The 27,940-nt window shown below is 45.9% G+C and overlaps 1 protein-coding gene across 14 annotated transcripts; it reads left to right on the top strand.

Annotated features, from left to right (window-relative positions):
* The first annotated feature begins 157 nt into the window (after positions 1–157).
* slc24a2a (solute carrier family 24 member 2a) lies at positions 158–27,940 on the top strand. Of its 14 annotated transcripts, none has more exons than XM_086015634.1 (14): positions 158–474; positions 597–657; positions 2,170–2,217; positions 5,121–6,188; positions 13,345–13,391; positions 13,948–14,056; positions 15,520–15,534; positions 17,716–17,766; positions 19,554–19,652; positions 21,823–21,905; positions 24,190–24,324; positions 24,400–24,489; positions 24,613–24,779; positions 25,817–27,940. In XM_086015634.1, the coding sequence occupies exons 4-14, from the start codon at positions 5,303–5,305 to the stop codon at positions 26,064–26,066; spliced, it is 1,932 nt and encodes a 643-aa protein (XP_085871760.1). In that variant the 5' UTR covers positions 158–474; positions 597–657; positions 2,170–2,217; positions 5,121–5,302; the 3' UTR covers positions 26,067–27,940. The 14 variants fall into 14 exon arrangements, with proteins under 14 accessions (XP_085871760.1, XP_085871751.1, XP_085871735.1 ...); XM_086015625.1 differs by having other exon boundaries at positions 5,118–6,188; XM_086015609.1 differs by having other exon boundaries at positions 158–657.

Here is a 27,940-nt window from a genome sequence, read left to right as displayed (position 1 = left end):
ACCCGAACTCATGGCTGAGTATTTGTACTCTATTACTTGGCTGCTTCCATCCAACTTGCACCTGCAGGACAGTTAGTCTCGGGATTCACCTTATCATCCGCCCTTTGTCTGTTTCTTCTTCCCTCGCAGAAGACCTGCAAAGCTTCCCGAGTGTCCCTCGGCACATCTGGACGCTCTTTTGTCTCCCGCCCACGGAAAGCCATGAAATATTAAGCGGCCATATTCCACTGCCAAAGGTCAGGCTGTGTCAGGCCCGTGTTATTGTGAGCTGAAGCCAGTGGATCAATACGCTCCTTCTTTTTGTCTGGTTTGTCCTATAATCTGCCACAGAAACCGGACGCTCATAGCGTGTTGGAAGGGAAGCTCTGTATTTGGCAGCATATGTGTTTTTGTTTTAAAGAGAAGATAAAAGTGCATAAAGGATCCAAGCTACTACTACTTCAACCCAGTAGACTTTATATAATTATGATAATGGTAAAGACATGCAATTGTTGTGACACTTTTGCAAATTCATACTTTGCTCAGAAATGACACCACCTGTTTTGTTGTCTGCTATTGTGTGAATGCACAATGGCTGCCACATCCTGGCACTTCAGATCACAGAATCCTCTGGTGTATTGCAACAACATGATGAGGCTCCCTCCAGTGGCATTAACGGTAGGACAATTTGAGTGAAAAGACGGATCATATGATGCATTTGTGTTAGTTTTCATGGAAAAAGTGTTTTAAGAAAGAAAATATTTTTTTTCTTCTAGTCATATATATAATTTATTTGTTTATATGTATATATAATTTATTTGTTTATATGTATATATAATTTATTTGTTTATATGTATATATAATTTATTTGTTTATATGTATATATAATTTATTTGTTTATATGTATATATAATTTATTTGTTTATATGTATATATATTTATTTATTTTTTTATATATGTATGTATATATATATATATTAAAAATTTGGAATACATGCACTGTAGTTTTTGTGAAATCCTTCAAGCTAGGATCTCACTTTCAGCTTCTGTCCAATCAGCTCCAGTATTTACAGTAGCCATCAAACCTGCCCGAGGATTATCAATTTATTAATCTCCCCGGCGCATGCAAACAGATTTATCTCTCCACTTTCCTTTTTCCCCACTCTTTAAATACTCGCCAGTATTGGCTATGCGTTCACGCCGCCATTATAAGAGCCTCGCCAATTGATTGGTTTTCCCAGAATCCCACCGGTTGCCTTTTAGTTGTGCTGACTGGGCGTCAAGTGGTATGGCCCCGAGCCTGTGATTTGAGGCTTCCAGCATTTTATCCGTGGGAGAAGAGTCGCATGTGACTGAAACTCATTATTGATAGACCTTTACAATCACGCTAGCGCGCAGAGCTCGCTCAATTGTCCTTCCCCGTTCACTGGAAAAACTCGCTTGCTTATCATCACTCTATCCGCCCCCCGCTGCCCCTGCCCCATTGCTGACAAATCCATACAACTATGTGGAGCACAAAGGCTCGGATTTAGCCGCCGGGCCCGAGCGAGGGGTGGGCCGGGTTGCGCCGTTTCAGAAGGGGGCGCGGCAGGGCCGGCATGGAAATTTCTCTTGTTTTTGTCAAATCAAAACAAGCATGGCCCCCGTCCCATCCCCTCCTTCATGACCCACGCGTGACCAGTCAACACTTTTATGCTGGAAAGGCAGCCAGACCCCGAGCGGCGTAGCTGCCAAGCCATTGTTGGGTGGGGGGGTGTAAAAAGAGCTGACGGCCTGGAGGGATCTGGTTCGATGAGAAAACTATCGACGGACGTCACCGGGAGAGTTGGCGTGAGGACCGTGTGCGCTGATTAGATGGACTTTTCCAAGAGGTCATCTTTTAGTGCATTTTAATGACGAGGCTTGCAATCACTCACATGAGAACGTCCCCTCTCATTGCCGTGCATGTCCACTCAGCAGTCCGTTTAATAGCGTTGAAAAGTTGATGAGACTTGCCAGCGAGGGGCCTCCCATGAGGGGCTCCTGGAGGCCTCGTGCAGACTTTTATTAAAGGAATGACGCTTGGTAAATGCCCACGTCCGTTTCGTTGATGTCCCAAATCACATTTTGAGTGTTTCAATGAAAACTTTCAAGTGTCGATACCGTGAGGCTGCGCTCTTTAGTTTGATCTGCCTGTGCCTTTCCTGTTAGGTAACAGAAGGCCGGTCGGGAGGAGGTGGGGGAAGGTCAATCAATAAGGTCAGTGAATCATGATTTATTATATATGCTGTTGTAAGATGTCACATGTACTTCCGGGCGACAAAACCTAAAGCAGAAATAAACCCAAACATATTTTTTTCAAGAATATGTTCCCAGCAGGCCCACCAGTTGAAACACGGCATTCTGATTAATACTGCGTTTGTGAAATATGAGTTAAGCAGCAAAATTCACCCCTTTTTAGCCATCTCTGGGGGCGGCCATTTTGTCACTTGTGTCGACTGAAAATGACATCACAACTACTCAGGGCACAGGTAAGGACCAATCACGGCTCAGCTTCAGAAAACAGGTTAGCCGTGTTTGGTCGTTACCTGAGCCCTGAGCAGTTGTGATGTCATTTTCAGTCGACAGAAGTGACAAAATGGCCGCCCCCAGAGATGGCTAAAAACGAGTGGATTAACTCTTATTCCACAAACGCAATATTTATCAGAATGCCTTGTTTCAACTTGTGGACTTGCATAGAACACATTCTTAAAAAAAAAAAAAATGTTTGGGTTGACTTCCCCTGTAAGCACTTCAGCGGTCATCGCTCACGTTCTGCCACCCGGAAGTACTTTGGCACCTGCTTATTGTTTCCACACATTCTGAAAAGGTAGCCAGTGGGACTGTATTGTCCCTTGAGGCTTTTCACTGGGGTGGCACCAGTGGAAACACACAAGTGCCTTGGAGTCTATTAATTCACCGTTTGGCCTACTTTAATATTGTGATAATGCAGTGAAAGGACTGAAAAGTGTGCTCAGTATGTTTTTCTGTCTTTACTTCTAAAAACGCTAATAATCATTCAAAATGCCTTTTTTTGCAAAAAAAAAAAAAAACTGGTAGGGGAAGATCCTGGAAAAATCCAAAATATGAAAAAAAGTTTTTCATATTTTTCACCTGCGAATCTGCGGGTGCTGAATTGTGAATATGCTGGGGGCGTCTGTGGTTTTGAATTGTAGTATCACCAATTACAACTAGATGGCAGACATGTCTTAGTTGTGCTTACGCTGGGTCTTATACTGCCCTACAATGTGAGTAGGACTAATAATTTTGCGGATTTGTATGATATGCAAGACATAGTTCTTAAATAATATTATATGTTTGAGTGAGTTGATTTTATTTATTTATTTGGGAAAAGCATACAAAATGAGTTCTTGCACTTCATGTTGGTTTCTTGTTCAGCAGTTTTGTGCCGTCCTTGAATGGCCATTTTTCTCCATGAGTGCCCTTTAGACTGGAAAAAAAAATACAGTATGTGGTTATTTTTTTGTTTGCTTCAAACCCTTTGTTGTTGGGTTCCAACAGTGTTCTTTTATAAATCGTTTATAAATGTAGTGAAAAATATCGAAAAAGAAATATTTTACGAGCATGTATTTTGCACATATGCGCGTATTTGTCCATTATGAAAGTTTTTTTTTTTTTTCCATCAGTAGCACTGAGGATAAAATGTGGCTCCTTCCAGCGTTGAAGTTGCCCATCCCAGATCTATAATGTACATTGCTGCAGTTGGTGGAAGAAACGTGACGATGCTGAATGCCCCTCTTGCGCGTCTCGCGTGTAACCTTGAAATGACCTCTATGCCGGCTTGCCCATCAATCAGCCTCCGGTCTGAAGCACGGCCACCTGTTCGTGCAGGACGCCAGGCCCGAGGAGGGGGAGAGGGGATAATAAGAGTAGCAAAGCTGTCATTGCTCGGTAACCACGGTAACATGCAGCATCACCAAAAGCCCCACGCATACAGCAGCTTGAACCTGGCGGGGGGGCGAGGAGGTGTCCCTGCGCCTTTTTACCTGACTTTATTCATTTCGATCACGTGGTCAGCTCAGCTAAGCGCGTCGCTGGGCTACATTTGCAAAGGTTTTCTTTCTTTCTTTTTTTTACATTTTTAGAAACGATTAATGTGTTTGCTTTCATCCGAGCCGGGATGGATGCTGCTGAGCCGAGACTGTGAAGCGAGAGAGGAGGCGTGCGCATTTTTTTTTCCTCCCCCCCCCCTCCGTCTCCTCCTCCTCCTCCTCCTCCTCCTCTGTCAAAAGCTCCTCCTCTGTCCGTCGCTACAGCCGAGACCGGTGACATTTTTGTGCTCAATGAGAGCAAGAGGGCACCGGACTGTGAATTTGCAACCTGCTGCTGTCCGTTGCCTCCGTCCAAGGTAAGGCGAGACCTCACACGTCTGCAGCCGCGCCGCGCATCATGCGCATCCGCGTGCAGATTACGCGTTGGGTCCTGTTTTTTTTTTTTTTTCTTTTCCTTTTCCCCCCTCTCTCTTTCTTTTCATTGAATACAGCTGAGAGGGCGAATGCATCATTAAAGGGCAGAGTTACCGGCAGTGCAGATGGGCTTTGGCCGTCAAAATGAATGAAGAATAATAATAGCGATCGGCCGTTTTCAGCAGCGTCATCACGGTTCGGATGCCCGTTATCTGACGGCCTTCCCTGTTATTTCTCTTATTGCAGTTTGGCTCGTGCCAAAAATCATCTGCCCCTATCAAGTTTTCCACATTTGTGTGTCGAATATGATCTGCAACGTTTGATTATTTGGATTATTTATTCTTGGGAGTCTACCCGGGCCACAGAATTTGCAAAATGATCACACTTTGTTGTATGCGCTGTCAGAAATGGAGGTACAGTAGGTGTAATGTGTAAAAATGTACCCAATTGTGCCCCGGAGACCGAAAAGGTACATTTTGTTCTCATGCTTTACTTTAAGGGCAGTGGAGACAAGTCACTGTGCCCCAAACAAAATGTACAACTAAGTCCCTTTTCTATAAATACCGGTGTGCTCTTATTGCTGGTGGTGTTATTTTCTATTGTAGAGCTGTATGTGGCCCTAAAACGACAACAATGGTCAAATCACACGCTGTCAATTTCTCATTGTGTCTTGATTCTTTGTTGTTTTTCCAGCAGAGGCTAATATGAAGGCAACATTTGGCAAGCCAGATCCAGGAAAGTACCAGCAGTCCTTTCAACGCATTTGAAGCCCAAACCATGTTTTACCATCTCCGGTAACACCCGTGCCCCCCCCCGCCCGACTTTCCCCTCGTCCTACCGAGCCAGCGGGAGCTAGGCCGCTCCAGAAGCGCCCAGAGATGCGTCCGCCATGCGTCCGTCCGGCCGAGCCGCAGCCCGTCGCGGCGGCTCCCGGCAAGCGGAGGGGTCATCGCTGTTTGCGGAGAAAACTCAGGCCGGTGCGGATCTTGGGCTTGGTGGTGAGCCTGCTGGCCGTAAGTGCCGTCTCCATCTGTGCCTTGACGTGGAACTCTGCCGCTTTGGGTGATCCGGCGGTCCCCCGAGAGAGCCTGCGCCAGCCGGTGCCCCACAGGACTCTGCTCTTCAGCCAGCAGCAGAAGGAGGCCAACGGATCGGCCGGCATGAAATCGACAGCCGGTGGCAACGAAAGCCAAGGGGAGTACCCGCCGGATCTTTTTGACCTCCAGCAGAAGCGCCGGGGTGCGGTGATCCTCCACATGTTCGGCATGATCTACATGTTCATCGCCTTAGCCATCGTGTGCGACGAGTTCTTCGTCCCGGCGCTCACGGTCATCACCGAGAAGCTGACCATCTCGGACGACGTGGCCGGCGCCACCTTCATGGCGGCGGGCGGCTCGGCCCCCGAGCTCTTCACGTCCATCATCGGCGTCTTCATCTCGCACAGCAACGTGGGCATCGGCACCATCGTGGGCTCGGCCGTCTTCAACATCCTCTTCGTCATCGGCATGTGCGCCATCTTCTCCAAGGAGATCCTCAACCTGACCTGGTGGCCGCTCTTCCGCGACGTTTCCTTCTACATCCTGGATCTCATCCTGCTCATCGTCTTCTTCCTCGACAACTTCATCTCCGTGTGGGAAAGTATCACGCTGCTGTCGGGATACGCCGCCTACGTCATCTTCATGAAGTTCAACGGGACCATGGAGGGCTTCGTCAAAAACTGCGCGAACAAGAACCAAGTGGTGGAGGTGGAGGTGCAGCCCAAGGTGAGTGGGCTTCTCCGTCATCTTACCAAAAGCAGCCGACGCCACTTAAAGGATGCGCACATCCATATCATTTAGCTCGCCATTCCTGAGACAAAACACCACCGAGCTACGCTTCAAATCGCGTCGGCTGAGACCACAAAAAAAAAAAAAAAAAAGCTTGTTTCCGGCTCGGAGATGAATAAAAGTTAGCCAAATGTGTCATCCTGGGTTAAGCTCTCCAAATTGTGCCTGGGTAACAAATCCCCGGGAAGTTCTGAGGAGCCATTTACGATGTGTTGGCTTCATTCCTGTGAGTCAACCCAACCGCAAGTGGCGGAGGTGCGGCCAGTTAACGGCAAGCAACGCCGGCAAACGCCTTGTGGGCTCGCTTGGCCGTCGTCCCATCGCTGGCACCGCGCTGCAATCGGACACCGGCGTGCAGATTATCCGCGCGGATTTAGTTTTCCTCCTGACATGAGGTGGAAATGAAATATGGAGAGCATTGTCCCATAAAGCCTTTATTATGGCAGGATTTGTTCTGAGAGTGTTTTTTTTTTTTTTTTTTCTTCTCTCTCTCAAATTTCACAAGGAAGAGGCGTCACTTTTTACTTTTTGTGATGTCGCACAAGGTTACGCTCAATTGGCTTGTTTGACAGGCGAGGGAGGAGGAAAGCGCGCCGGCTCAGCGCCAGACAAACGAGGTGACCTTGAGCTGCAAAGCATTCTGGGTGCCGACGCCGAAGACTCTGCTTGTGCGCTCAAGGAGCAATGGTAGACGCCGGCGATGTTGCGGTGTTTTGCTGTGGGTAATTGCCATTTGTGTTTTGGGTAGTAGTCAGATGAGTCGTCCGGGTTAATTAGGGCAACAAAGGCCCACACGTAATTGGATCGTAATCTTCCAAAGAGCCGCCGTTTTTCATCAAGTCTTGACGCTTTGGGGACGTGCGAATGTGTGTTATTTTGGGTTTTAATTGGCAATTTAGCACGCGAGCGACATGCGCTCCAATTGTGACATAGATAGACGGTTTACCCGCCGCAGTTTGACCAAGAAGAGCCGCCATCTTCTCAGCCGTGACGTTCCCGTGATGCATCAGAACAGAAGTGAGGCTGAAGGCGGGACCAAATGCAATAAAAGGTGTCAAATTGTGGTGACTGTGAAAATTCCATGAATGCATAATCACCTCATCATGTTACGTATACACAATTGCCACTGAATTTCAATGTGACGCTAAATATTCATGACGATAAATTGAATTTGAAATGAGAAATAATGCAAAATAGTGACAGCTAAATATCAATACTATTGTTACATTTGTGTTATGAAAGCATTTGGTGGGATCCAGGGGGGGATCATTTGTAATATCTGTTGTGCCAAAATGAAAAGAACAAATCAGTTTATCAAGAAGCATCGTAGACTCACATTATTTGTGGTGGAGTCCCGCAAGAAATGTCACCTGAACGTTTGATTTAAAAAGGAGCTTCTGGCGTATGCTGTCTTGCATTACCGTACGCAGCCGAAAGGTTCGCAGCTAATAAAAGTGTTCGCTAACTTGTTTACCGTGACCAAATGCGCGAATGCAGTCTATTGCTTACCTTCATTAACAACGTACCAGGGGCAAATTAAACACATTGTCAGCCAGCAGTCTCCAGCGCACGACTGAAACTTAATTTAGACTTTCAAAGGCAAACAATAGACTCTCAAAGCACTCATTGAACTTTGCATCTGCCGGTAGCTCCTCTTGGTTTATTGTTCCTGCAATTTAAACCCCAGAGGCTGTTTTTCAAAAGTCGGGGGAAAGCAGCAAAGTCATGCAGCGGAATTTTATTGCAGCAGTCAGTCAATGCGCTAATCCCAGCGCACAGCATGCGATTTGATTTGAGCAGCACAGATGTTGGAAGGATGTCTTTACCTATTTGTGCATGCCGAACCGCTGCCTAATACCTTTGTTTACTTAATGAGCGCTCGGTCTGCCGGGGTTAATCTCACAAAGGCTTTTTTTTTTTTTTTTTTAACCACAGCGCCGCAAGAAGTGATTATCATAAGACTTGTTGCGGTGTGAAAAAAATCAAATAAAATATGACGACGCGTCCGTCAAGCCGTAGACCGTCTCGGCGCACGGTATCGCAAACTGCCGCGCGTTCCGCTAAGCTTCTTAGCTGCTTGGTGACTCGATGAGACGCGAGACAAGCGCGGGTGCCCACCCAAAGGTCTGATTAAAGTACATCCATAAAAGTCATGGTGATATAGCAGAAGGGTCAGATGAAGTCACCCATTTACTAATGCCGCCTCTGACCTCCGACTCATTTGGATCACTCTTAGATACTTCTCGTCATTAAAATGCATTCGGGTGAATTGAATTACACTTCACTAGGGGGAGCCCGGGAGCGAGCAGTTATTTATTCCTCACGTCGGCGTTATTGTCAAATGGCTGACTGGGAGAAAATCTGCACTGTGAAGCAAACCGAGCCAGGAAGCCGGTTAAGATTCCTTTCGTCGTCGTCGTCAGATAAGTTGCTGTTGCCGAGGCAGATGTTGCATCTGCTGAGATGGAAGGGCTGCGACCTCTGCTCGCGGCATTAGCAAGCTATAAATAGCCGATGCAGAGGCGAGATTTTTTTGTCAGGATGGGGCTTCAAAGATCGGTTACAAAGCAGACTGCTGGCATTTCCTTTTGCCGTCGGCGATGCCGCGTTCAGTGCGACATGAAACTGAAGATCCCGCCTGCGTGTTCACGTTTGGCAACTTGTCAGGCATTCCCAACTCGCGCAAGGAATGATCCATTCTCAATTCATTGGTCTGGTGGCATGCCACAAGGTTGGGAAGCACCAACTTTGGTGACACCACCAGAAGAGGAGAAGCCCCACAATCATCGAAAAAATATTTAGACCACCTTGTTTCCTTTCATTCCTTGATTTATTTATTTTTAATAGGACTGGGCGAGTACCGATACCAGGTGTCGTATCGGGCCGATACCCACCTTATTTTAAGGTATCGGCTACTCGTGGAGGCTGCCGGTACCAGCCACCGAGACGTAAGGCAAAAAGAATCCGACATGGAGTACGACCTCCTCGGCAGTAGTTGGCGAATCAACATCTGCGTCAGAAAGAAAGGTCTTTGTTTGTCATAATATTTGTCCAAACAAATTTAGGACTGTTTTGTGCGTCCAAATTCTAGAAGTGGCCTCGGTTCCAGGAAGTGTCGGAGCACGATTTGAGCTTTCTTTTCATGTGTCGCCGAGTTGCGCAATCTTACTGCAAGTGGACCCGGTTTTAAAAATAGAAGAGCTGTTGAATTTGATCTCGGCGCGACAATAAGAGTCAAAGTTGTATCATCCAATGCAGCTGCAGCGTGACTGGACTTTGGCCATCAATAGCCCGGGCGCCGTTGTTGTTTGGAGCCGCATTCATCGCTAACAACGGCGAGCGGCGGCTCTCATTTGCATCCCAGGTGCTTACTGTGTCATCTCCGGCGCATTAGCATTTTGTAGCGCATCCGAAAGGAGTTAAACATCGCCGCGTGCGATTTGAAAAACAAATTATCGTCATGCGCGCGGCCATTGTGCGGCCTGTTTCTGGATTCCGGATGAATAATGTTGCTCCCCTCCGAGTTGGCCTTACGCTACCGGGCAGTTGAATTCTATGGAATTGAAAGTGCTATCTTATTATGAGTCCACGGCGAGTGTTTGTCTCCGTTTAAGGACCACGGACAGCTCCCTCACTCACTGCATTCCTTTCCCAAGGCAAGCAGCAGTTATTTTTGCCATAGAAATCTTGAAAGTCAAATCAAGGTCAAAGCCTCTGACAAATGAGCATTCTTAAAAACCTGAGACGGTATACTTTATATACGTTTTTTTTTTTTTTTTTTTTTCTGAGGTAGAGTCAGATGGCCAAGCAAGAAACTGAAAGCTTCATCGATCCTGAGCTATTTCTGAACGCGAGGTCGAATTAGATAACTGCACTGTAAACGCATCATGTGAAGGGCAATGGGATTTTTATCTCGCCGGTGCATGAAATAACACCCGGCAGCATCAGCTGATTGACAGCTAAAGTCAGTCAGCACGCAGCACTTGGGAAATGTAAGAAAGTCGCCTCATCAGGAAGCATTTCAGCTTCCTCGGAAGTTGAAGACATCCTTGCGCTTCGAACTTGCGTTTCGGTTTGCCTCCCTGGCGTCAGCGTGCCATCAATTCCACCCGATCGAAGACATCGCTAACGATCACTTCATCGGTGGATCCCTTCTCGAAACATGTCCAACAAAACTCGCTTGAGTGCTGCGTTTTGCTTTCCGAAGGCGGCACAGCAGTTTTGCGTTCCCGTCCTCTCGTGTGCATCTCCCCAAAGCCGGCACCTGATTGGTCGGTGGGCGGGTGAGAGGAAGCAATTTGAGCTGGTGAGCGCTGCCTTGTGGGAAATCATCCACGATGGCAGCTTCTGTAATTAGTTCTGCTTGTTAGGGGGAAAAAAAAAACGAAGGGGCTACTAATTAGCAAGTGGGCGGCTTCTTGACTTGTGCAAATTTGATCACCCCCCCCACCCCCTTAAAGATGGTTATTATCATCTCCAGGCAAAAATGGAAAGAAAGGGCAATGGCTGATGTACACGGACAAATCTCGGAGGGTGTTCTGTCACGCTCCAGCAGACAGGTTGCCTGCTGGAAGATTTGCACAAGTCACTTGAACAAGGCTGGCGACTCACAGCGCAAAAACTACTAATAGCGGCAACGGCACGATCTGTCTGTTCTAAGTCATCATTTTCATGCCACTCTGCTTTAGAAGAAGAAGTTGTTGTTGTTGACGCAATGCTGACCTGCATAACGCACTTCAAACACAGAAACAAGTCGCCTTGATTGGTTGGCCCCGCACTTTTCGCACAGCGCTACTGCGGATGCTACTCCAATGTCAAAATGGAGTACCGAATTGGCGGAACGTGGTTGGAATGTCATCACGGCGGTCGCGAACGCCTCCAATCCCTGCTGACGTTCAGAGAGCCCGATGGAAAATCCCAGTTAATCTGCTGGCAATTTGTGACGCCGGAGTGGAAGTGCTCATGTCATGTGACACTCTCCCCGCCGCTAATTCCCCGAAACGTCGCGCTACGTGCACACAGATGCGCGGGAATATTCATCCCACGGTCCCGTCCATCCCGGCAGTCCTTCCGTCCGTCCATCCCGCTCATCCGCCGCCAGCTGAGCCGCTCCCAAGAAGCATCCTGATGTGACGTTACGTAACAAATGGAAAGCGGGTATTAGAGGAGCGCACAAATATACTAATCCTTCTGTGTGATTATTAGTCATAATGTTTAACGTCTTAACGAGCGAGCCAGTGTCTAATCTCAATCTGGCGCCTGTACTCTCCACGTCTAGGAGAAGCAAGCTGAAATTGCGATTCAATTTTGAGTGTGCAAGGAATTAGCCTGCTAAATGATCAGGATGAAGCCTTCTGCACCTTCTTCTGTTTTTTAAAAAAAATAAATAAATTGTATTCCTGTTACTGTCAGAGAAGACCAATTTTGAATGATTAAGAAAATGGCCATCTATATAAAACGAGGCCGCGAGTTTGTGAAAAGTCACAACGAGGCGCTCTAAAGCAGCCATTTTGACAGACTATCCGAAGGGAAGATGCATTTTCAGGGTGTAGAATAGCTAGCTAGCATAAACGCGTGTCACAGTTGCGCCGGAAAAACGATGCCAACGAAGGTGCTCAAGTTCTTAGATTAGTGGCGCATTTCAACTGAAATGGCGAAAAACACTTTAACACGACATCTCCACAATTGAGCGCTACATTGTTCTCAGCCTTTGCACATTTTCAGCAATTAACTTAATTCGATTTTTTTTTTTTTGTACCCGTGTATGCTCTACAAAGTATAATCAAGACATCTTAACTGCACAATTGCAGCGCGAAGGCCTCGCTTTCAAGTGACTTTTAAAACAAAAGGATCCAGATCATCCGACTGGGCGCGGCGGATCTTCTCACCACACGTCAACGCCTCCGCATTTTGTACAAAAGCGAGCGTGTAGGCCGGGAAACAAAGGCGCCATACTCCACCATCCAAACAAATGGTGGTAGCAAGAAGCCTTCGGAGGGACGTTTCACACATGCGCACGTTTCTCCGTGCGACGAGCGCCGCCTTTTTGTTTGCCTTTCAAAAATAGACGTGCCAGAATGCCTGCCGGCAAGCACGGTCGACAAGTGAGTGATCGTTTGAAGGCCTGAGTCACAAAAGTTCAGCATGACAATTTACCACTTCTTTTTTGTTCCCCTGAGTTTGTTCAACATCTTCCAGGCTCAACTAAACCTTTCTTTCTGTCGTTATTACTGGAGATTGAGCGTCTTAAGGGGGAAGTCAACCCAAGCATTTTTTTTTTCAAGAATATGTTCTATGCAGACCCACTAATTGAAACAAGGCAATATGATTAATATGAAATATGAGTTAAGCAGCAAAAGCTACCCGTTTTAAGCCATCTCTGGGGGCGGCCATTTTGTCAATTCTGTCGACTGAAAATGACATCACAACTGCTCACGGCTCAGGTAACGACCAATCACGACTGACTTGTTTTCTGAAGCTTAGCCGTGATTGGTCGTTACCTGAGCCCTGAGCGGTTGTGATGTCATTTTCAGTCGACAGAAGTGACAAAATGGCCGCCCCCGGAGATGGCTAAAAAGGGGTGGATTGTGCTGCTTACCTCATATTCCACAAACGCAATATTCATCAGAACGCCTTGCGTCAACTAGTGGGCCTGCTGGGGACGTATTCTTGAAAAAAATGTGTTTGGGTTGATTTCTGCTTTAAGAACAAAATGAATTATGTACAGTTGTGCCTTGAGATAAGAGTGACCCAACTTCTGCCTTTTTCCAACTATATAGCATCTTTCGGACGGTTGGATTTGTCTCCCTCCTAATAAATCGGCCTCTTTTGCCTCCTGGGCGTTTGTGATATGATATCGGTTCAGCCTTTCAAAACAAGCGTCCCAGCAAACGTGTTTTGTCGTCCTCATCATCATCATCCTCATCCTGGCCGTAACTGTGACGTGACGTCTCTGTATAGTTGTGTGCGGCATGCTTCACATCTTTGTCTTGTTCTTTTCTCCCTCTCTCTCTCTCTCTCTCTCTCTCTCTCTCTCTTTCTCTCTCTCTCTCTCTCCCCTCTTCTTTTCTGATCGTCGTCTTTCTTTGTGTTGGATGAGAAGGCGAGTCCAGGGGCGCCCGAGGATGACGGCAAGTTGTCGGTAGGTGTCTTGTCTCCTTTTTTGTGTGGCTGTTAGATGACGTGTGCGTCTCCCACCACGCTGTGACTTTGTGTTAACTTCATCCAAGTCGTTGCCCTGGTCCAACTCGTGTGTTATTTCGACGATCCACGCGCACGGCAGATGAACGGTACGCACCGGCGCTGGCCTGGGAATAAACACCTGACGCCAACCCCGACGCGTCGCCTGCGGGCGGGAAGGAAGGCTCCAGCTGCCGCCTTAGCTTCAGGGGCGGTGGGATTCTCCCAAAAGTTGAGCACGGAACCACGTGACCAACTTGGCGGTGCTCGGAAGAAGTTGACTGCACTCGAAACGCGACCCGGGAGCCTCACGTTAGAAGGGAGAAGGGCTATTTTATCGACATCGGCTGCAGGTTTTGCTTTGGGTTTCATGCTAAACGAGTCATATTCCAAACCGGGGCATTTCGGAGAAGTCATTTATTTGACCAGCATATACGTGCATATCTAGATGCCGTCGATCTGACTCCTCCGTTTGGCAGCCAGGAAGTGTTCTTAACACCGTCTCGCCCTCCTCGCAGGCCAGACCTCGTCTTCAGAGGGGGGGCAGCTCGGCCTCCCTGCACAACAGCTTGATGAGGAACAGCATTTTCCAGCTCATGATTCACACCTTGGACCCTTTAAGTGAAGGTGAGCTTGTCGTTTTATTGCCTGTGGTGCTACCTTTTGTCCGCACTTCCCTGTCGTCTTCTACTTCTCGTTCTTTTATCAAATTCTTCAGAAATGTGTCTTTCAGTCTTTTCGGGGGGTTTTTTTGCCAGCTTTTCAACCTGGAAGGAATCAATCCTAAACTCCTTTCATTTGAAAATGCCACAATTCTCTGGCAACATTCCCGACGAGGTCAAAAGAACCAATGCGAATCCAGCTAAAAATGTGTGTTTGTCTCGGGGGATTTCTCTCTAAAGACTTTGCGTTCCTTGAGAGCTGAGCCAGGCCTGGAGTGAGTCAGCTCAGGAGAGATTAGCAAGCCGCGCCGAGATGGGCTTTCAAGTGCCCATTAGCATGTATCAACTTGTGCATTGCATCCCTAAGTACAGTATATCCATCAATCTGTCTGGGCGATTAAAAAAAAAAAATCATAAAAAAAAGAGTGTCCAAGATCTTATTCCCTGAGAGACGCATCCATCATGCTCCAGATGACAGTAGTTGCTTCTAATGAATGTAAATGGATTGTACAGGAAAAGTGAGAATTCCAATCGGAGCAAATGGCGTGCATGGACGGCGATGTTTGTTCCCCGATGTGCGCATGCAAAAAGAATGCGTGATTGCGCTGACGTCGTAAAAGCACAATGCGGCGTTTGGCCTGCTCGGCAGGAGTTGAGCAGGTGCAGCGCATACTCGCGCTTTTAAGTGGAGCACACGTGGTCGAGGGGGGCTTGCATGTACTGTATATTTCATGGGCAGCTCTGAAAATAAGTTGTCCGGGCTGCAGAGCTGAGGAGGAAGTCTGACGTTGATTTTGCGACTGGTTCACTTTTTGCTCGTTGCGTGTGTCCAAATTGGCATGATTTTTGCGGTCAATATGAAATATGTCCTGCATTTGACATCATCTGACACAAATATAAAATGAATCCCATTCCCAGTGCAAATGGGTAGGTTTTCGTTTCCTATGGACTGTACGAAGGCATCATTTTTTCTCATTGAACTCATTCACTGCCATTGACGTATTTATTTGTCTTTTCACAAGTCCGGCCATTCAATCCCAGGGATTTATTTATATATTTTTTTCTATTTTTTTTTTTCCAATGTTAGGGAAAAAGAGGTTCTGAAAATGTCTGGCAGTGAACGAGTTAATGAGAACTCTTATCATGGCCATATCTTATCTGTGGAAGAAATCACATGATCCATTTCAAGGTGTCCATTTCATCGGAGATCCCTTCTCAGAAAGTTTCTCTGCGTTAGGGCCGCTTGATGTTCGGAAAGGTTTCACGTGCAAGAAGGAGCCGAACAAATTGCATCTCCTTGAGTACGGCCGGATTTGGAATACTTTCCGCTGACTTTCACCTTTGGGTTAAATTGAAACCAAATTGTGTGCTTGGATTGATCTTGTCTGTTTCTGTCTCTCCAATTCTTTCGTCTACTGTCCCCCTCAGAATTTGCGGACTCTGGTGAGTTGATCTCATTTCTGTAACCCCTGCTACCACCCCCCGCAACCCCCCACCCACCCTTTGCATCTTTCTAACCCTAACCTGGAGGCAACTCCCGACGTATCCCAATGTGTCATCTGTTGACTTTCCCGTATGTCAAGCGTGTATTTCCATCCTCCTCTGTGGATGTCGTCTCAGCCTCCCTGGGCTTTTTTTTTTTTTTTTTTTTCCCTCCCCTCGCCGAGCCTATCCTCTCTCTCCTCTTATTGGTTATTAGCAGGCAGTCTGTAGGCATCAATGGAGTTCATGTCCTGGCCAGATGGCTGACCTTCCTCAGGATTTCTAATCAATCAACCTGACAAGGGATTAAAGATGACCTCGCCCGTGTTTGCATGCTTGCTTAATCTGCATCCAACCACCTTTGGAGTTGGAGCAGAGCTTTACTTTCCTTCATCTTTTTTTTTCCATTTGCACAAATGTTTTTTTAATGGTCTTGCGCAGGGACGCACATGTGCATGGCCGCAGCCTGCCATACTGGTTTGCCAAGTTGCCAATTTATAAAGTGGATTTGTAGATTGAATTAAACCCGGTTGTACAGTGTACTATTTTTTTTTTTTAAATATATTTTTTTATATTTTTTTTCATATACGAACCAAGGGCTTTACAGGTATATGATATCGCTTCTGTGAGGCATACATCAAGAGGACTACAACTCCCAGGGGAGTGTCCGACCGTCCTGCAGCAATATGAAAATAAATGGTTAAATTTAAAATCAAACCCAAAACCTCATGCATGAAATTGCCAAAGACGAAACCGAAAGGACATGTTCGCTATAATCATAGCTAGCTATAGTTAGTTTTGTAAACATAAAATGTAGTTTTCCGTAAGGTTTCATTTTTTTAAGCATTTTTATTTTATTTCGCAAACGATTGTTGTTTGTTTTCATGTACCAAAAGATCCTTGCCTTCCTGGTTTCCTCCGCCGCCACCACACTGCGTCGTCACATAGGTGTGACTAGCATCCACACGCATAGTGTACATGGAACGATATCCAAACGTTACGATATTATCACGATATGAACCCCTTATACGATAATCATCCTGATAGATCTGTATAAAAACTTAAATTATTGTAAAAAAAAAAAAAAAAAAGCATAATATTGTGTTTTTGGACGTAGCAGCAGTGCCAAAGAAAGAATCTTGGCCAATCCTTTGAATATCATGTGGTCCTATTGGCTCTGTGCTGCAAAGTATCACGATCTATCTAGTTCACAATAATGTGTTTGTCTGAAGTGGGCAAAAAATAATGTTGTTTTTTTTTGACAGAGATGTGCTGCTTATCGTACCATGACATGACGTCGACAATATTGTGGCAATTTGAATACGGCGATATCGCGATAACGCCGTTATCGTCACATCACTGGTGTACTTAGAGAACAGTACATTGCACTTACACACAGGCTTCTGCTTCCTCGTACCAAGCAAGTGAAAGAATCGATGCTAAAAGCTTTTTTATTTATTTTATTTTTTATTTTTTTTGCTTCGGACTGAAGCTCCCACTCCGGGTGTGCATGCACTCAGTCAAATGGCTCGGTAGAGGGTTTAGAGGGCATTCCGCAAGGACAAGAGGGCCCCTGGTAAACAACAACCCCTCCTCCCCGCCTCTCTCTCTTTGTCACGGGCGAGTGCAGTGATTGCGCCCTTAATTGCCCCCTCGGTCCAACGCCGGCTCAAGGCCGGCCTGGTCTTGAAGGCCCCGTCGGCCGATGGTAGGCGAGCGAGGCTCGCGTTTGGCGCACACTGTGGGGCAGAATCCTCGCGTCTCCACAATCACGTCACGCTTGAGTTGGCAAAAGTTTGTATTTATAGCTGATGAAGCTTCTAATCGTAGGGCGCAGCCCACAGCACACGTCGACCTTTGACCTGCATCCACTGCAGATGAGGAGGAGAGGAGGACTCCCGGTTTTGCTTTTTGTTTTTTGCACGCTCACCTCCAGATTTCTCGCTCGCGACGCCGCCGCGTTGTCATCAAAGCAGCGTTGCCGGGCAGTGAATGTTTTCGTTGCTGCTGCTTGGCACTTTTGCAGGGTCGACTTGGACTTCCTTTTTGTGTTTGTTTGTGTGCAGTGGTGTTCACTCTTTTTCCTTTTCTCTGTGTGTCCGTTGCCCTTACCCTTCCTTGTCTTTTGCTGTGGCCTTGTAGAGCTTGGGACTTATGGGAAACTAAAATATTATCACTCAATGACTGAGGAAGGTAAGCCCTGAAAATTTTCACTTCTTTGTTGGCGTCCTTTTTGGTTTTTCTCCATCTCCACCATGAGCACCTCAACTTTCGTCTTTCTTTTTATTTGCTTTCTTTCGGTCGTGTTTTTCTGGTGACACTACCGCAGCAGCTTGCCCTTGCTGAGATTTCACTACAAAAGTGAAAATCGTGGCGGCCGTGTCCTTCTATTTTTGTATTGTCGTGATCGTTTTAGACAATCTGTGTAGTGCTTCTGTACCATCTTGAGTCTCTACTTCTTTGTGTTGCTCATGTGCTGTTTTGTAATGCTCATCAAAGAGGCATGCTCGTAAAACCACGACAACCTTGCTACCGAGGCTTTTCTCCCCCTTTCTTTCGCTGAGAAACCCATCATTCATTTCAGAGCTTCCACCCGCACCTTCGGCGGACACGGCGGCGACGCAGCAGCCGCCGTGGCTGAATTTTCCCGAGTGGAGTGAGTCATCCACATGGCGCTTTCATAACAGGCAGAGCTCGCGTTAGAAAAAAAAAAAAAAGAATGAGCGCAACAACAGCGACAACTTGAAGCTATTCTTACCCTATTTTTTCTCTCAATCTTCACACGGATTGCGCAACTCTATGTGCATGTCAAATGGCCCTCGCAGGAAAAATATTCCTTAATTTTAAAGTCCGTGAAGGATGTTGAAATGTCCAACTTTCAAATCGAGAGGTTCACAATGAGAAAAATGTCAGGGCCAAAGTGTAAAGTGCAGCTGTTGTTGTTGTTGTTGTTGTTGTTGTTGTTGTTGTTGCAGCTCACCCATGGAAACAAATGTTCCTTATTTTTCATGTTCAACACAACAACAAAAACAATGAAAAGATGGCGTGTGTGCCTGCGATGGAGATGAGACAGAGGCTGGTGGTGCCTAACGATTTTGCCGGAAGGTCACAGACGAGTACGAACATGGTTGGGCAAGCGCATATTGACATTGACAGCATCAAATCACCCGTGCGCTCCAAAAATGAAAAAGCCATTGATCGCAAAAAGGCTAATTGGTTGCAGGCTGGCCACGCACGCACTCCTGATCTTAAAATTTACCATTTTGCATTTTATTCCATGCTGGGAGAAAGCTTCCAAATAATGGTATCAATTAATCAGAATTCTCACGGGAACAGGAAACCTACTAGTTCCTCAACGCCTTGCGCGAGAGCGTCGTCGCGAGGTCTCGAGGGCACGCCAAGGTCGCGGCGTTTCATCGACGTCCGATTTTTCATTTCGCCCTTGTGCGTCACTGCTTTTTTTTTTTTTTTTTTCCCCTAAATCGACCGCTGCAATCCAGCCAAGATGGAGACGCACATTAGTGTCGTTTGCTCAAATGTGTTCTCGGTGTTGTTGTTTGAATGGCGCAGCGAGACTCGGATTTGTTGTTGCTAAATCACACGTGCAAAAACTTTGCAACCCATGGAGCGCTTCGTTCTAGTCAGAGCGTATGCTGGCGATTGCAGAAACAGGAGCTTGCTACAAGGCGGTCTGTCGAAGGAGCGCAAGTGAAGGAAGTCATACCCCGATTGGAGCGGTTCATCCCTTTCCCCACGTAGCTCCCGCGTCTCTTGTTAGCTTCTGAGGCGCTAAAGAGAAAGCAACATGAGCCATCTGACCTCCAGGTCCCAAATGCAAGGACGACGACATGCGGGATCATCACTTCGTGTCGCAGGCGCTGCTGCAGCGGCTGCGACACGAAGGGCGGAGGAGGAAACCGAGTCGGCGGCCGGACGCTCCGCTCTGCCTTTTAACGACCGTGTCGGCTGCTGTTTTGCAGGGAAATTCCGAGAGAAAGCGTCCATTCTTCACAAGATCGCCAAAAAGAAATGCCAAGTAGAGGACAGCGAGAAGGCCAACGGAGTCGCCAGCCGGTCAGGTAGGAAAGTTCTTACCAGCACTGTCTCCCAACCTCTGTCATATTTGAGAAATCTCACGCCACACCACCCAAAAAATGCCTGCTACTATACTACTGTATGTGTTAGGGCTGCTCGATTATGGAAAAAAATATGAATCACGATTATTTTGGTAATAATTGAAATCACGATTGGTCAAACGATCATTTATTTTTTGGGTACAAAACAAGAAAATGTTTCAACTTAAAAAAAAAAAAAATATCAAGAAATAAATGTGAGTTCCTTTTGGACCAAACAAAATTTATAACATAAAAACAGGTACAAATGTATAAAATTCAAATATGATTTCCTTGTGTGAATATGTAAATGCATAATAATCGTTTTTTTACGATTATGCCAATTTTGTAATCGTGGAGTGGAATAATAGTAACTCTAAATTCATTTCAATTAATTGCACAGCCCGACTATATGTAGTTGAAAAACCTAAATGTATACTTAATGAATTTATACTTGGCAGAAGTGAACGATTGCATTCCACTTATGCATTAAAGTGGAAGTCAACCCAAACATATTTTTTTCAAGAATATGTTCTATGCAGGCCCACTAGTTGAAACACGGCATTCTGATTAATATTGCGTTTGTGAGATATCAGTTGAGCAGCAAAATTCACCCGTTTTTAGCCATCTCAGTGGCTGCCATTTTGTCACTTCTGTTGCCTGAAAATGACATCACAGATACTCAGGGCTCAAGTAAGGACCAATGACAGCTCACCTGTTTTCTGAAGCTGAGCCATGATTGGTCGTTAGCTGAGCCCTGAGTATGTCATTTTCAGTCGACAGAAGTGACAAAATGGCCTCCCCCTGAGATGGCTTAAAAAGGGGTGGATTTTTCTGCTTAACTCTTATTCCACAAACTGAATTTTAATCAAAATGCTGTGTTTCAACAAGTTGTGGGCCTGCATATAACATATTCTTGAAAAAAATATGTTTGGATTGACGTCCACTTTAACCCATTAAGGCCTAAAGCGCCTTTCTCAAAGGCTCCCCAGAACCGTCGGTCGCCTTTGTAATTACCCTTGAAAACCTGAAGTTCCCCCAGAAATTCAACACTTACAAAATGATTGATATCTCAGCCCCTGTAGCAGACAGAATCATAATTCCAAAAGAATTAAACAGCTTAGACATATGGCTTTCACACGGGAAATTTATATATAGAATTTATTACTAACTGTTTCAGTCAAAGATGTGAAAATAACGTGTCAGTGCAAGAGAAGCACTATTTTAATTTTTAAAAAATCGAGTGGTAATTACCATCCTCTATTCTGTTACAGACGTCAATATCGTCATTGTCTACAAACATTGTCGTATCACGTTCGACTGGCCCACTGATCGTGCGTCGTCTATATATCATTGCCGTTACTTTACTTACTTTAATCAGAGCTCCCGGCGATCGACGGCGTCCGCCATTAGCCTACCTGCGGCTCGAAAAAATTCCACGACATCCCCCGCGATCTCGCGACACCGTCACGTGTATATTCTGATGCATTAAGTTGGCTAAGAGACGGAGAATTGGATTGAAAAAGGACTGTTATGTATCCGCTCCCCCCCCCGCCCCCCCGGTGGTAGAAACGCGGTTTTGCGCTCCCGGGCTTAGTGGGTTAAGTGAAACTGGCAAATTTCTGGTGGTTTGCGAATGGTCGCTTTCCATCTCAGCAAGGTCCCCAAAGGCACGCTTGGACGGCTTTGGTGCGGAACAACTCGAAAGGCAGACGCGTGGCGCATCACCGGGATGAAGAAGTGCCAAATGGATTGTTGAAGCACTATTTAGCACACGATAGAGGCCAGCCTGTCACTAATGTGAGCAAGTGTCACTTGAAAGGAAGGATGAGGCGGAGGAGGCCGCAGGAATCGCTTTCATTGCCGCATTGTGCAGCGCAATCAAAGTGAGGCCGAATTATGTTAACGGCGCTGCATTAACATGTTAGCCTCTTCATTGTGTGCTCGCCATCACAGCGGAACGCTCACGTCGGCTGGAGATTGGCCTTTTTTGGGGCGCCTTTGATGAAAGCCACACTGAAGGCGATTACAGCTTTTGATTGACTGCATTTTTCCATTCCAATGTGTGGCTAACCGCAACGGCGACCGGTGGCTGTGTGTTGCTTGTCATCACGGAGTCTTTTCCGTCCCCGCACAGACAAGAACCTGCCAAACAGCTCCAGCGTGCAAGTGGAGGTGACCCCGCCCATGAACGGCACAGCGGGCCAAGAGGGCCAAGCGGTAAGAAACAACTCATGCTCTCCAAAGTTTTTCTCCCAAGGGCAGAAAAACGGGAGGAACTCAATTCACCTTGTGTTTAGGAAAATCGTCCTTTACTCCCCTTCAAGGCAGAAAGTTTGGCATGTGCTACTTTTTTCTATTTCTGGTGTCAAGTGCCAAAACATCAGGGGGGCGTTGGCTGGCGTTGGTGTTTGTGGTTATTTTCAGCGACGCCTCCCATGGCGCACCTGTCTGTGTGATGCAGGAAGACGCCGAGAGAGCGCCGTGTGCTGTCACAACAATTCTTCATTCTTGGCCAGCGTTCGGAAAGAAAGGGGAAAGCGGAGGTCAAATTGCCAACTCGCGCCGCAGTTTCCTGGAGGCGAAACAAATAATTCCAACCCGTTATTTATTGATCGAAATCATCCCCTACTGCACCCAAATATTCCCTTTTTGAATATTCATGAGGGACCTAAAGCTTCCGAATTGCAAGCGACAGGGAATTTCTGACTCATCCCGTCTTTAGAGAAGCTCAAATGAATTGCGCATGTATCCTCGCTGGATTATGGGCTGGAAATAACATCCCATTTGAATATCTTTGAAGACGAGCTTTACAATGCCAGCATGGGTGAATGTCATGTAAATGAAGCACGTTTATCAAAGTCGAGTACTCGGATCAAATGTCACATTTCCCTTGCAGCGGGCGCAACGTCGGTCCCTTTAAGCGGAGTCCTGGCAGGGGGTCCCCAGGGGGCAGGAACCCACGAGGGGCTGGCATTTGCCAAATTGGGAGCAACGCCGCCCCCCCCCCCCCCCCCCTCACACCCCAAAGCGGCTAAATCCAATTATCAATAGACTAATGGCAGCCGCCTGTTGAGAGCTATAATGCCAACATGCAATATATGCATGGGAGGTGTCAGAATTATTTTTGCGTCGATTGGAGCCACCGTCCTCACATTCCACACTGCAGCATCTGTGACGTTGAATGTGTGGCCCGTTAAGTGACGCGGAAGTGAGCCAATGAGGCCGCCCGGCTGTTTGTTCAATTGAATTTGTTTGCCTGTTTATTCTTTAAGTGGGTTTGATGTTTCTTTTTTTTTTCGACAATGATCTTCTTATTTTAGTGAAGAGAAAACTCTTACCGTGCTGACAGTCTCGGCTGTCACTGCAGCCTTCCTCGGAGCTGTCGCTGCTTCCTCGTGACGTGTCTAAAAATGTATTCTGTTATTGGCAGTTCACCGGCGTAATCGTTTGTCTCTGTGTGTGGAGAGTAAGGTTATTGTAGTTGACGAAAACTAACGAAATAACTCGTTTGAGAATTGTAGTCTGCTTTTCTTTATTACACAATACTTTGTGACTTTTTTTTATCTTACACTTGTTAAATACTCCATGTATTGAAAAAAATAAAACTAATGCTAAAACTAATAAAAACTATAGTTATTAAACAAAACATTTTGGAAAAAATGAAAATTAATAAAAAATAACAAACCCGCCCTAAAAACTAATTAAAACAAACTTTTTTTTTCTTTAATCAAAACAAAATAAAAACTAACTATAATGACAAATCCCAAATTTAAAGCGGAAGTCAACGCAAACATTTTTTTTCCAAGAATATGTTCTATGCAAGCCCACTAGTTGAAACAGGGCATTCTTATAAATATTGCGTTTGTGGAATAAGAGTTAATCCACTCGTTTTTAGGCATATCTGGGGGCGGCCATTTTGCCTTCTGTCGACTGAAAATGACATCACAACTGCTCACAACGACCAATCACGGCTGACCTGTTTTCCGAATCGGAGCCGTGATTGGTCGTTGTGAGCAGTTGTGATGTCATTTTCAGTCGACAGAAGACAAAATGGCCGCCCCCAGAGATGGCTAAAAACGAGTGGATTAACTCTTATTCCACAAACGCAATATTTATAAGAATGCCCTGTTTCAACTAGTGGGCTTGCATAGAACATATTCTTGGAAAAAAAATGTTTGCGTTGACTTCCCCTTTACATCTGCTAACGATGGCTACTTTACAGTAGTCGTATAATTTAAGACAGTTGTACTTAGTAATTGGCATGTTGCACTTTAACTTCTTTTATCAAGTGTGAAATGATGCTGAAGATCGGAAATTTTCTCTCTTTCTACACTCTTTCCTTCTGGCTCGCACTTATTTCTACATAAATCTGCGGTAACAGTCCGTGTGGTAAAATAATCACCGCGATAGAACCGGCGAAGTACCGAGGGGCGACTGCAACGGACAGGAAGCATCCGTGTTGTGAGTGCCTGAAGTTTGTTGACTGGTTGCCGGCTTTCAGGCGGAAGACGAGGAGGAGGACGACCAGCCCCTGAGCCTGTCGTGGCCCGAGTCCGGCCGCAAGCGCTTCACCTACCTCTTCATCATGCCCATCGTCCTCCCCCTGTGGCTGACGTTGCCCGACGTCAGGAAACCGGTAGGCGTGCCCCTTTGCCGTCGGCAATACTCGTTTGCCGCTGACGCTCTTGTGCTCGTCTCTCTCCTCTGCCAGTCGTCCCAGAAGTTCTTCCCCATCACTTTCCTGGGCGCCATCTGCTGGATCGCGGCCTTCTCCTATCTGATGGTGTGGTGGGCCCACCAGGTAGATTCCCTCACGCCGCGTGACGCCGACCGAGCGGCTCGCAAATGTCACTCGGAGAATAGCTGGAACGGCAGAGAGGCTTTATTTACTCTGAAGCCTTTTTTTCCTCTCTCTTTTTTGCAGGTTGGAGAGACTATCGGGATTACTGAGGAGATTATGGGTCTGACTATATTAGCGGCTGGAACGTCCATCCCTGACCTCATCACCAGCGTTATTGTGGCACGCAAGGGCCTCGGCGACATGGCCGTGTCCAGCTCTGTCGGCTCCAACATCTTTGACATTACTGTCGGGTACGGCATCAGATAAAAAGCGCTGTTGCTCTTTGGGAATGGCAAATAAATGTGTGGGTTTGAATTTTACTCTTATTAGCGTATCCATCTAAAATACTCACCATTCCACTCAATTATATTCCTATTGTATTGGATCAAAAATGGATCGTGTTTACAAGATCACGGTCAGTGTTTATTTGAACACGTTTGAGATGGACAAAAAGGATCCAATAGGCAAGTGGACATAATTACCACCATGTGTGTGTGTGTGTGTGTGTGTGTGTGTGTGTGTGTGTGTGTGTGTGTGTGTGTGTGTGTGTGTGTGTGTGTGTGTGTGTGTGTGTGTGTGTGTATATATATATATATATATATATATATATATATATTTTTTTTTTTTTTTTTGTTTGTTTTTTTTTTAAATAAAATACTGTATTACTTAGTTTTCTTTTTTATTTTAACATTTTAGGAGTGATGTTTCAACCGTTTCAACAGTGCCATGCCAACCATTAAAGCGGTCAAGAAGAACCCAACTATGGCTAGGTTCGCACCGCAGGCAAATGCAACCCAGATCTGATTTTTTTTTTAACAAATGCAACCTGTAGTAGTAATTCAGCCACGGTTCAGATCGCTTAATTTTTTTACGATTTTTTTTTTTTACATGGTTATGACGTGACGTCATCGTTTGTGATGTCTCCATGAAATGAGATGAAAAAGCCTCGCCTCATAATATCCCCCAAATGCTGTATTTATTTCTACCTCCTACCGAATTGCTTCACCGTAGAAATGCTCCGACACGCTGGACCACATTTACTTCCGTAAACAATATGTCGTTAGTGACGTCGTCTCTCTGCGCATGCAGGTCACTTTGGCGACGCATGTGTTCATACAGCAGATAAGACCGAGGTCGCATTTATAATGTAATATGAATGATTACACAAAAAAAAAAAAAAAAAAAAGGTTTTTTTCCCAAAAATGCAATTTGAGCTATAAAGCCTGCGGTGTGAACCTAGCCGTAGTCATCACTTTTCCCTCCGACATGACATTTGTGTGTCGCGCAGGCTTCCGTTCCCGTGGCTGATGTGGTCGCTGTTCAGCGGCTTGCAACCAGTGGCGGTGAGCTCCAACGGGCTTTTCTGCGCCATCGTGCTGCTCTTCCTCATGCTCCTCTTCGTCATCATCTCCATCGCCGCCTGCAAGTGGCGCATGAGCAAGCTGCTGGGCTTCATCATGTTCATGCTCTACTTCGTCTTCCTGGTGGTCAGCGTCATGCTGGAGGACCGGGTGCTCATCTGTCCCGTGTCGGTCTGAGAGCGCCCAGGAACACCCCACCCCACCCTCCCCAAGGTCCGGCCCCCAGCCTTCCCCCTTAACGACCAACAAAAAAAACATCTTCATTGGCTCTCCTGCGTGCTGGATGGAAGTGGAGTGAGGAGAATGTTCGGTATAGACGCCAACGAGAGGCACCAACTTGGTCTCACCTGAGTGGATTTTCTCTGTGTTCTTTAATTAGCAGGTGAGGGGGTGCATTACGGGCGCACCGGCCAAATCTCAAAAGCATTATGCATGCCATTAGTGTCATTAGATCAGGCTTATCAAGACTGGCAGGTTGAGGAGACCCACCTCCTGTGAACGATGTGCACATTGGTTTCACACGTGAAGCTGCCGCCTGCCGGCAGCTCACGAGAAGTACGGATAACAAGAATATGGAAGACCGGGAAAAAGACTCCTTTAAACCCCCCCCCCCCCCCCCCCCCCAAAAAAAAAGAAGACAGACGGACTCGTTTCTGATGACTTCATTGTTCACCGCAGCACTCTCTCTTAAGAGGATTTTCTTTTTCAATTTGAACACTTTTCCATGAAATAATTAGCGGTAGCATTAGATGTACTGTAGCAGGACAATCTGCTCCCTCTGATTGTAGATAACGCATCACGCACTCGCACCACCACAAAAAAAAAGGCCTTTGGAGCGAAAAGCATGAGTACTTAGGGCTCACTAAGCCTCCATTATGAAGTCAAAATGGTTCATTTGAAAAGAACTTATCAGTGTTAACGCGTCACAATGAATAGATTAGTCAGCGTGTAGCGCTTTGGGCTCGAGTCGCAGCCAAAGAAGAAAAGAAAAAGACAGTCGCAGATGAATAGTAGTAATCCGCATTTACTTGTATACCAAAATGTACACTTTTCCACCATGTTACATGCAAACATGTAAACCAGTGCTCAGTCTCGACGTAGAAAAAAAAAATAGTGAGATCTACAGTATAATCAAGATCACTTTCGAAACTGCAATGACCATCCCTTCCCTGTAGGGGCGCTATGCTAGAACAAAAAAAAAGCCCACCCATTTGTCTTTTGTACGCAAAAGGAGAGCTCCTAATCACGACGTGTGAGAATAGAATGTGGATTAAACAGCAATATACGTGTTGTCATGCGTCTGCCCTTCACCCAGCCGCCTTTCCATTTTCGACGCCCTTTGACCTCAGCCTCTGTACAGCATCTTGGTGGCAATGACGCGTAAACAAGGAAAAAGTGCTCGCGTTCAAGTTATTTTGGGCTGGTTACCCACGACTGTACAACAGAACTCTTCACTTTTATGCATTCGATTAGAAAAGAGAGCAGGTTTTACTTTGTAAATATCTATTTTTGTTTCAAACGAGAAAAACCAGTTTCGATATGACTTCTTTTTTTTATACTCATGTTGAGCAAATCTACATAGGGCTGATGCTGCCAACATTTTTTCACGTATTGAAGTGCAAAAAAAACAACAAAAAAAACACGGCAGATCCACACATTGCCTCTCTAAGGCTTGTTGAGTATACTGTATAGTGTCAGCTAATTTTGCTTGAGTTTGGACAATCATCTCTGTGCACTTGAAGGCCCAAACGATCAACTCAAGGTGGACTCCAAAGTTGCTCTTCCCCACGTTGCTTGAATGATTTCCGTCGGAGGACTTTTGATTGTGCTTGATGAAGGTAAGTGAGTAAATTGGCACAAGTCACCAATCAACGTTTTGCACTGTAAAAGTCTTTATTTTTTTGGTGTTCATGTAAGATTGATTTCACGTGTACATATATACAGATACAAATTAACCATATAATCTAAATATGTACAACACATTTGTCTCTATGTAAAAACACAAAAGTATATAATGAAACGAATAAAGCTGATCTGATTCGAATATGCAA

Source organism: Filicampus tigris, chromosome 2, assembly GCF_054856515.1.
Source record: "Filicampus tigris isolate MCC_2025a chromosome 2, RoL_Ftig_1.0, whole genome shotgun sequence".
NCBI lineage: Eukaryota > Metazoa > Chordata > Actinopteri > Syngnathiformes > Syngnathidae > Filicampus > Filicampus tigris.
The sequence above is the reverse complement of the archived record's forward strand: the minus strand, read 5'-3'. Positions and strand labels throughout refer to the sequence as shown.

Bases quoted from the DNA above. Each gene is read 5' to 3' on its own strand.
- slc24a2a (XM_086015634.1), top strand. From the start codon at position 5,303: ATGCGTCCGCCATGCGTCCGTCCGGCCGAGCCGCAGCCCGTCGCGGCG. The intron at 6,189-13,344 runs TGAGTGGGCTTC...TCTTTGTGTTGG, and splicing joins GGTGGAGGTGCAGCCCAAGG to ATGAGAAGGCGAGTCCAGGG. The intron at 19,653-21,822 runs GTAGGAAAGTTC...GTCCCCGCACAG, and splicing joins CGGAGTCGCCAGCCGGTCAG to ACAAGAACCTGCCAAACAGC.